This window comes from Eulemur rufifrons, chromosome 30 (genome assembly GCF_041146395.1).
Source record: "Eulemur rufifrons isolate Redbay chromosome 30, OSU_ERuf_1, whole genome shotgun sequence".
NCBI classification, from domain to species: domain Eukaryota; kingdom Metazoa; phylum Chordata; class Mammalia; order Primates; family Lemuridae; genus Eulemur; species Eulemur rufifrons.
In genome coordinates, this window is record NC_091012.1 from 103,046,490 (window position 1) to 103,060,468 (window position 13,979).

Below are 13,979 nucleotides of genomic sequence, written 5' to 3' on the forward strand. Positions count from 1 at the left end.
TAAACATTCGGGTGCAGATGTCTTTTTTATAGAATGACTTTTGTTCTTCTGGGTAAATGCCCAATAATGGGATTTCTGGATTGAATAAATTAAAAAGCTTCTGCACAGCCAAAGAAACAGTCATGAGAGTAAACAGACAACCTACAGAATGGGAAAAAATTTTCACATACTACACATCAGATAAAGGACTGATAACAAGAATCTATTTAGAACTCAGGAAAATCAGTAAGAAAAAATCGAACAACCCTATCAAAAAGTGGGCAAAGGACATGAACAGAAATTTTTCAAAAGAAGATATAAGAATGGCTAACAAACATATGAAAAAATGTTCAACATCTCTGATTATCAGGGAAATGCAAATCAAAACCACAATGAGATATCACTTAACTCCAGTGAGAATGGCCTTTATAAAAAAGTCCCCAAACAATACATGTTGGTGTGGATGCGGAGAGACAGGTACACTCATACACTGCTGGTGGGACTGCAAACTAGTGCAACCTCTGTGGAAAGCAATATGGAGATATCTCAAACAAATAGAATACTCTTTTTATTTCACTGTTTGACCTTTTTAAAACCACTATCATATGGTTTTAATAACTGTCACTTTATGATAGGTTTTCAAATCTGATAGGGTAAGTCTACCATCATTAACTTTTTAAGTAATTACATTTTTTGGTATTCTTGCCTATTTATTCTTCTAGATAGATTTCACTGTAAATTTGACAAGTTCTGTAAAATATCCTATGGTGACTCTAATTGGAGCACATTAAGTCTATATATTAACTTACAGAGAATTGGAATCATTACTATATTTAGTCTTCTCAAATTGAAGCAGAGTATAGCTACGCATTTATTCATGTCTTTATTTCTCCCATTAGAATTACATAATTTTCCTTGACTAAGTTTTGTGTGCCCAGTGTTAAATTAATACCCAAGTATTTAAATTCACTTTGTCACCCTGTGATAAATCCTTCCGTGCCTCCGAAAGTTGCATGCTTCTTAGGTGGTAAAGGCGTCCTGAAAAGTGTACTCTTCCTAATGGAATCAGATTCAACTCTGAATTATCCATTTTATTTCACTCAATCAGTAAATAGGAAATGTGTACTAGATATTTCACACTGTGTCCAGGATATGGTATGACAAAGGGAAGGAAGAGAGCCCTAGGCTGAGAACTGAAAACTCAGGTTGAGCTCTAGTTTGGTCACGTGCTAGCCATAAAATCCCAGAAGTAATGGCCTCTGGAGTCAGACACCCATTTTGCCTTGAGTAGGTGACTGTAATCTCCTTGTGAGTTAGTTTCCTCATTTGCAAAATTGGATCAATAAATAGTAACTATCTCATGGGGTCACCATAAATGATAAATAAAATAATTCATGTGAAATGCTTATAACAGTGTCTGACTTATACACTCAAGAAATGTTAGCTCTTATACCTGCTGTTGTTAATAACATAATAACACCTTTCCTGAGACTTAGCTTCCTCATCAGTAAAATGGGAAAAATAAGGCTTCACCTCACAGTATTGTCGTGAGGATTAACTGTGCCCATGTGTATAAAAACATCCTACACATTCTAAAGTTCTATGCAAAGTGGAAAAACAGAAAGGATCACAACAGGTAATCACAGGTACAAAAAAAACAAGAGAGATAATCAGGAAATAATTTCTTTTGGCATTTAAGTACATCACACTTATGTAGCTTTTTCTTCCGGTAAACCTACCCACCATTTTTTCCCTCGTACTAATATTAAAATGAGTTTTACATTCTCTGCACACAAACCAAATAACGGTCGAGAGAGAAAACCAAGAGTGTGACTACCTGGAATGATCAATCCATTGCAGGCTTCCAGGCAAAAGAATCAGAATTTATATTTGATTTTTCCTCCTGCACCCATCATTCCAGTTGTGACAGAAATGACATGGTAAATGTTCAAATGCATGTGTGTGGCGGTGGGGAGAGTGTGAGAGGAAACTCCACCAGGGTTTCTCCTCACAAATGGCATCTCTTCCCTAGGCCTTTCCTAGTCCTTTCCATTTTCCCTGAGATCTTAAACTGTGATCTGCCTCTTCTATCTTCGGTGTCACTACCCCTTCCCTTCCTATCAGTCTCTCCTTTCTGCTTTTAAACTTAATCCAGTTTCCCAGACCCTGACCAAACTGGTGGTTCTCAAACGTAACTTGCATCAAAATTGCCTGGAGGGTCTGTTAAAGCACAGATTGCTGGGCCACATCGCCATGTTCTGATTCAGTAGGTGCAAGTGGGGCCTGAGAATGTGCATTTCTGTCAAGATCTTGAGCGATACTGAGGTTGCTGGGCCTGGGGCCACATTTTGAGAATCACTAAATTAAGCCAAATTACCCCCTCTAATTATAACGCCATCTCTCTCTTTCCTTTCCCATAGCCAACTTCTTTTTAAACATTTTTAAATGTTAAAGTGTATTTTAAAACATTTTTCTCTTTATTTTTTTATTTCGGCATATTATGGGGGTACAAACGCTTAGATAATATATATATTATATATATATATATATATATCATATATATATACACACATACATATAGACTCTGCACGACCGGAGTCAGAGCTTCAAGCGTGTCTATCCCCCAGACGGTGAGCACCACACACATTAGGTGTGTATATGCCCATCCCCTCCTCCCCCTCCCATCTGCCCGACACCTGATGAATGTTACTTCCATATGTGCACATAAGTGTTGATCAGTTAATACCAGTTTGATGGTGAGTACATGTGGTGCTTATTTTTCCATTCTTGGGATACTTCACTTAGTAGAATGGGCTCCAGCTCTATCCAGGATAATACAAGAGGTGCTATATCACCATCGCTTTTTGTGGCCGAGTAGAACTCCATGGTATACATATACCACATTTTATTAATCCACTCATGTATTGATGGACACTTGGGTTGTTTCCACATCTTTGCAATTGTGAATTGTGCTGCTATAAACATTCCAGTGCACATATCTTTATTATAGAATGTCTTTTGTTCTTTTGGGTAGATGCCCAGTAATGGGATTGCTAGATCAAATGATAGGTCTACTTGTATCTGTTTAAGGTATTTCCCTATTGCTTTCCGCAGAGGTTGTACTAGTTTGCAGTCCCACCAGCAGTGTATGAGTGTTCCTATCTCTCCACATCCACACCAACATTTATTGTTTTGGGACTTTTTGAAAGAAGCCATTCTTACTGGAATTAAGTTATATCTCATTGTGATTTTGATTTCCATTTCCCTGATAATTAGAGATGTTGGGCATTTTTTCATATGTTTATTGGCCATTATTCTATCTTCTTTTGAAAAGTTTCTGTTCATGTCCTTTGCCGACTTTTTAATGGGTTTTCTTGATTTTTTCTTGCTGATTTTCCTGACTTCCATATAGATTCTAGTTATCACCCCTTTATCAGATGTGTAGCATGCAAATAATTTCTCCCATTCTGTAGGTTTGTTTGCTTTCATGATAGTTTCCTTGGGTGTGCAGAAGCTTTTTAATTTGATCAGGTCCCATTTATTTGGAATTGATAAACAAATTCAGCAAAGTCTCAGGTTATAAAATCAATGTACAGAAATCAGTAGCATTCCTGTATGCCAACAACAGTCAAACTGAGAACCAAATCAAAGACTCAATACCCTTCACAATAGCAACAAAGTAAATAAAATTCCTAGGAATATGTTTAACTAAGGAGGTAAAAGATCTCTATAGGGAAAACTATGAAACACTCAGGAAGGAAATAGCAGAGGACATAAACAGATGGAAAACCATACCATGCTCATGGGTCGGCAGAATCAACATTGTTAAAATGTCTATACTACCCAAAGTGATCTACAGATTCAATGCGATCCCTATTAAAATGCCAACATCATGTTTCGCAGATCTAGGAAAAATAATTCTATGTTTCGTATGGAACTAGAGAAGACCCTGTATAGCAAAAGCAATCTTAAGCAAAAAGAACAAATTGGGAGGCATCCAGGTACCAGACTTCAAGCTATACTACAAGGCTACAGTAATTAAAACAGCATGGTACTGGCACAAGGATAGAGACATAGACCAATGGAACAGAACTGAGAACCCAGATATAAAACCATCCTCATATAGCTATGTAATATTTGGCAAAGCATACAAAAACATACACTGGGGGAAAGAATCCTTATCCAATAAATGGTGCTGAGAAAATTGGATAGCCACATGGAGAAGACTGAAACAGGATCTGCACCTCTCACCTCTCACAAAAATCAACTCATGGTGGATAACAGACTTAAACCTAAGGCATGAAAGTATAAGAATTCTAGAATAAGATATTGGAAAAACTCTTATGGACATCAGCCTGGGGAAGGAATTTATGAAGAAGACACCATAGGCAATCACAGCAACAACAAACATTCTTCTCCTTAAATATTTTTAAAATCACATAGTAACACATAATCATTGTATTAAAAATAGTGAAAAGAAACTGGAACCCTCTTACATTGCTGGTAGGAATGTAAAATGGTACAGATGCTTTTTGAAAACAGGCAGTTCCTCAAAAAGTTAAACAACAAAGTTACCATATGGCCCAGAAATTCCATTCCTAAGTTTATAACAAAGAGGACTGAAAACATGTATCTACACAGAAACTTGTATATGAATGTTCATGGCAGTAATATTCACAATAGTCAAAAAGTAGAAACAACCTAAATGTCCATTAAGCATAGATGGATAAACAAAATGCAGTGCATCTGTACAATGGAATATTATTTGGCAATAAAAAGGAATGAAGTACAGATACATGGATGAACTGCTAAGGTATCCTGCTACGTGAAAGAAGCCAGACACAAAAGTCCACATATTGTAGAATGTATACAAAAGGCAAATCTATAAAGACAGAAAGTAGATTATTGGTTGCTTGATATTGAGGGTGGGAATGGAGAGTGACTGCAAATGGGCATGAGGGATCCTTTCAGGGTGATAGAAATGTTCTAAAACTAGGTTGTGGCCGGGCGCGGTGGCTCACGCCTGTAATCCTAGCACTCTGGGAGGCCGAGGTGGGCGGATCGTTTGAGCTCAGGAGTTCGAGACCAGCCTGAGCAATGAGCGAGACCCCACCTCTACTAAAAATAGAAAGAAATTATATGGACAGCTAAAAATATATATAGAAAAAATTAGCCGGGCATGGTGGCGCATGCCTGTAGTCCCAGCTACTCGGGAGGCTGAGACAGGGGATCGCTTGAGCTCAGGAGTTTGAGGTTGCTGTGAGCTAGGCTGACGCCACGGCACTCACTCTAGCCTGGGCAACAGAGTGAGACTCTGTCTCAAAAAAAAAAAATAAAAATAAAAATAAAACTAGGTTGTGATGATGATTGCACATCATTGTAGATTTACTAAAAACCACTGAATTGTACATTTAAAACAGGCGAATTCATGATGTGTAAAACTGTATTTCTTCTCTATGAATCCTCCTTGCAGACCATCATCCATACACTTTCTGCACCCACCACTTTACTGACTTTGCTTTCTTGAAGGTCACTTGTGATTTCAAGCTGTCAAGGCCATTAACGGTCATCTTCTTATGTTCCATGATGGCTCACTGGTAGATTTCTCCTTTTACCATTTCAGCTGCTTAACCCTTCAGTTTCTTTTTCTGGTTCTTCTTCCTCATCCTGCCCTCTGGCTGAGTGTTTGACAAGTCTCCTCCAAAGAATCCACTTGTATCCTTCACTAACTTCAAATACAACATATCTCAATTCAAACTTATCATCATCTCCACCAAACCAGTTCCCCTCCTAAACTGCCTCATCTATGTCAATAATATTTTTAAGTCACTGGGGCTCAGAGTTATTTTTGATTTATCTTCTTCCCCCAAGTTGTAGTCACCAAGTTTTCCCTACTTTGCCCTCAAAAAGTGTCACATATTTGTGAGCAAATAATCTGAACCAACAATTCACATGAGAAGCAATACAGGTATTAAACAAACACATAACAAATGTTCAAAGTAGAATGATCAAAGTAAGCAAATTAAAACTTTAATAGGTCCCATTTATACCTATGGCATTAGAAAAAAATTTCAATGGCAACAAAATTTTGGGAAACTGGTATCCTCATACATTGCTAATGGCAGTGTAAAACACCTTTTGGGGAAAACAGTCTGGTAAACTCTATGAAGAACCATAAGAACGCTCACATTCTTTGAACTAGTACTCCTGACTGCAGGTAATTGTTTTTAATGAGCTAATTCAAAATGAAAAACAAAAAAGCTATAGCTACTCAAAATGTTTCTGCAGCATTACTTTATAATAACAAGAAACTGGCAACAATCTAATTATCCAACAATTTGGGAATGATTAAGGAAATTAGAGCACACTAAGCTGGTGAAATACTATACAGTCATTAAAAATTATGACTATTGAGGAAGTCTGCATAGCAACATGGAAAACTGTTTACCAAGTAGGGCTTAGAGAGGAAAAAGAAGCAGGACACAGAAAATCACATCTACATAATCATTATAATCATGCCAAAAATGATCTCTATACCTATAGATAAAGCTGGCAAGGAAATGAAAACAATCTGTGAGTTAAGGTAGTAGGAATAAGGCTATTTTTATTTTTAATTTCCTGTGATATTTTTTCACAATAAACAACCCCCCCCCCCAAAAATCATACATATTTATCTATTCCTTCTGCTCCATTTCTATTGCACCTCCACCTCCCCCCAGTCCAGGATCACACTCTTTCATGCCTGGATCACTGCCCTTAATCGGTCTTCCTTCAGCCCATCTAGGCTGCAAATGTCGCCAAGTTGCCTAAAGCACCATATTTATCAGGTTACTTACCTGATGGGTAAACTTTAGTTGCCTCCATGTTTGTGATCCTATCTAGTTCCCAAGGCCTGTCTAGCCTGGCCCAGTTCTTCACTATTCACCTTCTGTCTCCACATCTACTGCTGCTGCTGTTCCTCTTCCTCCTCATTACAGCTAACATTTACTGAGAGTTTACTGTGTCAGGTTTTATTATAAATGCTTTACATATATTAACTCATTTGGTCCTCACAACAACCATTTGAGGTTAGGACTCTTACCTGGTTTTATAGATAAGAGGAGAAAGAGAGAGGGACAGAGAGATGGAGAGAGATATCTCCAGTGTCTCTGATTTCTCCTAGGACATGGTAAAAGTGAGTCCAGAGCTAGGGGGATTAAGACCAGCTCTAGAATTCCATAGAATCCCCACCCAGGACTTAGACCCTTGAGACATGATGCTGATGTATCTGTCTGAAGGGTTTCCTTAGTGATCCTTATTAAAGCAGGTATAATGGAAAAAGCAGGAGCTGTGGGGCCACACAAACCTGGGTCTGAATCCTGGCTCCATCACTTACTAGCTGTGTGACCTCAGCTAAGTAACATACACTCTCTGGATCTCATCTATAAACTGGGTAGCAAAATGAACTGGGTTGTAGAGAATAAATGAGATTATGGGTGTAAAAAGGTCCAGCCTAGTGACTGATACTTAGTAGATCATCAACAAATATTGGGTTCCTCCTTTTTCCTACTGCCAACAAGAAAACTGATAGGTTCTCCAGACTTTGGAGACAAAGGAAAGCCAAAATTATCTCTGACTACACCACCAAGTCACAGAGGTTACTGTGGACACCCACAAAGAACTCTGGACTCTTCAGGGGTCAGGAGACCCAGATTCTGGTCCTCTCCCTTGGTGCCCCCACCTTGGAGAACAGAGATACAACCCGGAGCCTTCTTCCCTGTCCCCTCTTTTATTCCTGGAGTTTGAGTTAAGAATCAATATAATCTAGGGGCTTCTTAAATTATATCGGGCCGAAAAGAACTGGCTAAAAGAGTGTATCAAGGAATTTCACAAAAGGAGGGTATAGCTAGGCTGATAGAGAACAAGTTAGGAGAAGGCAACTGTCTGTCCCTTATAGTCACCTAGGGCAGGTGGGCCTATCTCTGGGGAACAAGAGTGCGGGGGCCACGGTCCCCACATTATGGGAGTAGGCTCTCCACCCTGGGCATTTTTTCCTTAAGGGCTATGCCCAAGCAGCTCTTTTCCCTTTAGCCGGAGCCACATGTGCCGTTTGTAAAAATGCCCCTGACTTCCTCCAGAAATTTTAACCCATGGTCAGTATGATCTTACCTGATTTTACAAATAAGGGGGGGGGAGAGAGAGAAAGAGAGAGAGAGAGACAGAGGGAGGGAGATATCTCTGGTGTCTAATTTCTCCAAGGACATGGTGTAAGCTATTAATGAGCAGACCTTAAGTTCTCGAGCAGACCTTAAATTCTCAACAAGTCCTATTAAAAGAAAGTGGTAGAACCCAAGAAATAGGTACCTCCAACAACTCTGGGGCAAAGGCACAGCAGTAGCTGGACAGTCCTACCTCTTCTCTGCCCACTCCAATTGCCCCATGGCCACTGGGAAGGCAGGCATAGTTTGTGCCTTCTGATTTCCATTTCAGCACAGTCTGGTCCCCCGTGTCTTTGTGCCTGGCCAGGGCTGCCTCAGGCCTCTGAGCTGATGGCCACAATGTCCCACAATACTACCCAACTACTGCATATTCCAAAATGCCCTAGAAGTCACGTTGGTCTGTATCCAGCTGTCTGCGGGGCAGGCTGCATTTACATCTATGGCATCAAGCCCTTCATGTGGATACCAGACCAGTTTCCTCAAAGGAAGCTAAGCAAACCAAAGACCTTAGCAATTTCTACAGAGGCCCCAGAGGCAGCAACTTATCCCAACTCCCTCAGTGGTCACTTACCTTCCTGACTGGCTGGTCTTCCTGTTTCCTGTTATTGGTTTCCATTTGTCCCCAGGAAATTCCTGCAAAGCAAAATCCAATAAGTTAGGGAGCTCTGAGCAGCCAGGCATCTAGATGGCCTCAAAGATGTGAGGAGGTTGGGAGTCTGTCCCCAGCCAGGCCCCCCAGCTGGTTCCTTCTACTCTCTTACGCAGGCTCGAGAAATGTGTACCTGGAGGGCTGCCTTTCTGTCAGGAGGCCTTCTAAGCTGCTGCGGGCACTCAGGAGACTAGGAGAGCACTCAGGGACCTGGACACTGTGGTCTAGAAGTGCCGAGTTTCCCTCTTTCTCCACTCCCCTCCCAAACCATGTTAAAAACCAGTTTAGCACGTTTGCTGTTTGTTCTGGCTCTTGCCTGCATCGAGGGATGAGGGACGGAGGTCTTTTTGTTTGTTCTGCTGGGTGAACCTGCTCATTCCTCCTGCCTCTTCCAACAGAGAAAGCAATTTCTTGGAAGGACTGGCTCTTGAGGGGGCCTTGAGGGACGAAGCTCTTGCTGGAGCAACCCTCTTCCCGGGAGAGACAAAGGGAGAGCAGGCATGCCCCCGTGCTGCAGTGGCTCTTCCTTCTCTGCCCACTCTGCTGGCACGGGCTGAGGTGGACTCATCTCTAGGGGACATGAGAGCTGGGTGCCACAGTCCCCACATTATGGGAGTAGGCTCTCTGTCCTGGGCGTTTTTCCTTAAGGGCCATGACCAAGCCCCTCTTTTGCTTCCAGGCCAAGCCGTTTGTGCCATTTGTAAAAATGTCCCTGCTTTCCTATTCTAGCTCCAAAGTGAAAGTACATTAGCCTTTCAGATTCTCCCTGATTTTGTATACAGCACCTTCTTCCTAGAGACTCAGAGCTTAGCCCAATGGGAATGCACAGTTTTTCCTAAACCTCACTGATCTTCCAAATTCCCTCTTTCTCCAATGCTATTATTACTAGTCTCATTCAAAGTTGTATTACCTTTGCCATAGTAGGCCTCCCGTTTGGGGGTAAGATACCTGGTGAAATGGAATAAACACAGGTTTTTGGTGTCAGTCACACTGGCTAAGACACTCATTAGCTATGTTATTTGACAGAAGTCATGTCACCTCCCTGAACCTCAGTTTCCTATCTCTAAATAAGGATTGTTATCTATTTCTTCTGGGTTACCAGTCACGAGGATAAAAGGAGATGTGGAGAGAGAACACTCAGCACAATGCTTGGCACGTAGGAGGCTCTGGATGTTAGTAGCCATGGAAAAGTTGAGGTTTATTTCCTGGCTCTAGCTTTTACAGGACCAGAGCAGTTCCTGCCTGTATCTGACACATCAGAGCAGCTCTAATCACTGGTACTTCGGACTCTGCCTCAATGCCCTTGTGAGATGCTCTTCCCTGCAAAGACACCATTACGTGTTCAGCCACAGTGGGAGCCAGGATTTCCTGTCCATGCCCTGTCTAGCCCTGTGGATGTGCTCAGTAAATAGCAGTGGCCAAACCAAACAACTCCCAGCTGCCTTCTCAGGTCCCCAGTATCACTTTACTTTTTATCCTGAGCTGCTTATGTTCCTGTAAATTGCCTGCACCGTTTGAACCAAACAGGCAATCATCCCCACAGCTTGTTGCAGATGGATGTTGTGGTGGAAACTTGCTGCCCCAGTGGAAGTGATACTGCTAGAAGGCATTGGCATTCTGCCACTCTGGAGAGGGCCTGGACTGTGCGATCAGCTTGTGGGGAGACAGTGTAGCACAACTGGGAGCTTGGCCTCTGAAGCTAGACAGCATGGATTCAAATCCCACACCTGCCCTTCACTAGCTGTGTGGCCTCTGGGAAGCTACTCAACTTCTCTTTATCTCAGTTTCCCCAACTATATAATAGTGTCATCATGATAAGGGAGCCTATTTCTTGACTGCATGAGGACTCAATAAGTTGATACGTGTAAAGCACCTAGAACAGTACCTGGTGCCCCGTAGACACTCAAATGCTAGTTACTGTCATGTTGTTCAAATCTTGGCTCTGCCACTTGCTAGATGTGTGACCTCTCTGAGCCTCAGCTTCCTCAGCTGTAAAACGGGGGATCCCATTAGAACTTATATAACAGTTAAGTGAAATAATCTGACAATATATGCAAAACCAACTGGCATGAAGTATGAGGGATGTGAATGCATGCTGATTTCAGTTCTCCTAACAGTGCCGAACAGGAGCCAATGAGCTTGCCAACCTGATCCAGGGGTGTAAGGAGCAGGATCTCAGCCCTGCTTCACACAGCCACCACCACAAAGAGCGTTAGTCAGCGGAGCTGGAGCATCTTAACCCATGCTGCAAGTTTTCCCCATGTCTTATGGAAGGGGGTGGTGCTGGAAGGAAGGTTCAGGTGGCAAGGGTAGAAATAGGCATGTAGTGGCTCCTAGACAGCCATTCAAGTGTCTGAAAGCCTAGTGTCTAAGCAGACCTGCTTAGCTAGTCTAACAGGCATTAGGAAGCCAATGTGTCTCTCCCTCAGTGTATAAAGGGAGAAGCATGGTATAGGCACAGGTTCACCTGCATTGCTGCTACCAATTGCTGCAACCTGCAATTTGTACCTCCTTCCCTTACAGGGATGACGTCTCTGCAGCCATCATCTCACCACCCCCTAAACCTCAGGCCCCTTTATCTGTTGTCTACTTGTGGGTCCTTCTTTCAGCAAAAGTTTCTCAAACTAAGCCAAAATCTCCCTTTATTTTAAGAGATAATAACTCACTTATAAGATTATTATCTGGCAGTCTTTGTGCCTTAGACATGTTGCATCTTTTAATCTTCACAACCAACTTACAAAGGAGGTGTTGTTATTGCCCCCATTTTTTAAATGGGAAAGTTCAGATGCTATAAGTTCTGGGGAAGGAATTCAAACCCACACAGTCTGGTTCCAGCTTCAGTGCCCTTAAATCATTATTTTCTCTTTCCTCTCTTCATTGTTCAACATTATGAGTATTTTCAAACATACTGAAGAGTTGAAAGAAGTTCCTAGTGAACATATACATACCACCTAGATTCTATAATTAATATTTTGCTATATTTACATTATCATATCTCTATTTACCCCTCTATCCGCCCACCAATCCATCTTAAATTCTAGATGCATTTCAAGATAAGTTTCAAACAACTGTGTCCCCATAAATTTGAAAACTTAAACGAAATGGACAAATTCCTTAAGAGACATAAACTACTAAAGCTTACTCAAGAAAAAATAGATAACCTAAATGACCCTATATCTATTAAAGAAATTGAATTTGTAGCTAAAAACCTTCCTACAAAGAAAACTCCAGGCCCAGATGGCTGCAATGATGACTTCTACCAAACATTTATGGAAGAAATAATGCCAATTCTATACAAACTCTTCCTGAAAAAAGAGGAGAAGGGAATACTTCCCAATTTATTCTTCAAGGCTAGCATTGCCTTGATATGAAAACCAGACAAAGATGATACCAAAATCCTACAGGCTAAAATCCCTGATGAACACTGTTGCAAAATCCTTAACAAAATATTATTGAATAAAATCTAGTAAAATATAAAAAGGATAATATATCATGACCATGTGGGATTTATCCTGGCAATGCTAGGCTGGTATTTATCTCAAAAATTGATCAGTGTAATTCACCATCTCAGTAGACTAAAAGAGAAAAACTTTAAGATCCTCTCAACAGAGAAAAAGCATTTGAAAAAATTCCAACAGCCACTCCTGAATGGAAAGTCTCAGTAAAATAAGAATAAAACAGAATTTCTTCAGTTAAAGGGCATCTACAAAAAACCCTACAGCTAACATCAAACTTAACAGTGAAAGTTTAAGAACAAAGCAACAATATCCATTGTCACCACTTCTTCTAAACATTACATTGGAAATTAGACAATGCAATAAGACTCCCCTCTCTCCCAGAAAAGGGCATACACAGTGGAAAAAAGATATAAAATTCTTTCTATCTACAGATGACATGATTGCCTATGTAGAAAATCTTTTATAATCTACCGAAAAGCTACTAAAACTAATGAGTTTGGCAAGATTGCACAACACAAGGCCAATACACAAAATTCAATTGTATTTCTATATAGTAGTAACAAGGACTTTTACCTTGACATTAAGAAAACTGTACTATCTATAATAGAATGAAAAACATGAAATCTTAGGGACAAATATAATAAAATATGTGCAAGATTTGTATGCTGAAAATATAAATTGTGTACCATGGTATACTTCAAAAACACTTCAGCATACAAATTAAAGTTTGATATTTGTTTAAAATATTTGTAGGCAAAATTTACTTCCCGTGAAATCCAAAAATATTAAGTCCATTGGCTATCTGGGAGGCTTGCTGTACATTTGTTGAGTTCTGATGAATACACATGTGTAACTCAAACCTTTATCAAGATATAAAACATTGTCATCACCCCACAAAGTTCCCTCATGCCCTTTTCCAGTCAATCTCTGTGCCACCTCCCATTGGCAAGCGTTATTCTGAATTTTTTCCCCATAGAATAGCTGTTTTAGAACTTCATATAAAAGGAATTGTAGAGTATGTACTCTTTTGTGTAAGGCTTCTTTCACTCCTAAAGTTCCTTTGTTCCAAGAATATATATTAAGTAGATTCATCCACTAAGTCATTTCAAAAGTATCCACCTATGCAACAGTTCAACACAGGAATCAACTTCTGGTTTGAATGCACCAGCCAAAAGGTGGCACTAGGAATGCCATGGGGAAGGAAACTGGCAGTGAGCAGGTAAGGCCACAGGGGATCGATCCTCCCAGAAGTACCCTGGGGCATGGTGGTGGCTTGCCTTAGGGTGGCAGGTCATAACCAGGGCGTAGCAGCAGCCAGTTTAGACCTGAGTCTCCAACAGACAGGCTAGAGAAGGGGGAAAAGATTTGTGCTTTGAAAAACCACAGAAGTTAGATCTCTGAAGGCAAAGCCTGGGGACATTTGCAGATTTTGCAGCTCCACATAGTTTTGAAGCAGGAAATGGAAGGCAATAAGTGCTATTTTATATCATGCACTGGGCCTGGCACTTTATATACACAGTCTCATCTGATCCTTACAACTGATCCATGAGGCAGCCATGATTTTCCTCCACTTTAGAGATGAGGTAATAAGACTTTCTTTAATATTAGCTACTTTATGAGGTAAAAATTATTTTTTTCCCTTTAAAAATCATGTAATTCCAAATTCTGGTGGTTGAGGCACAGATATCGATTTTA

General features: G+C 40.6%; 1 protein-coding gene across 1 annotated transcript in view; it reads right to left on the bottom strand.

The window, feature by feature from the left end:
• SHROOM4 (shroom family member 4) overlaps positions 1–13,979 on the bottom strand; it is a 190,414-nt gene that overhangs the window by 24,026 nt on the left and 152,409 nt on the right. The window contains exon 5 of the mRNA XM_069463905.1: positions 8,749–8,810. Within this exon, the coding sequence (XP_069320006.1) occupies positions 8,749–8,810 (62 nt within the window). The remainder of the gene's footprint in view (positions 1–8,748; positions 8,811–13,979) is intronic.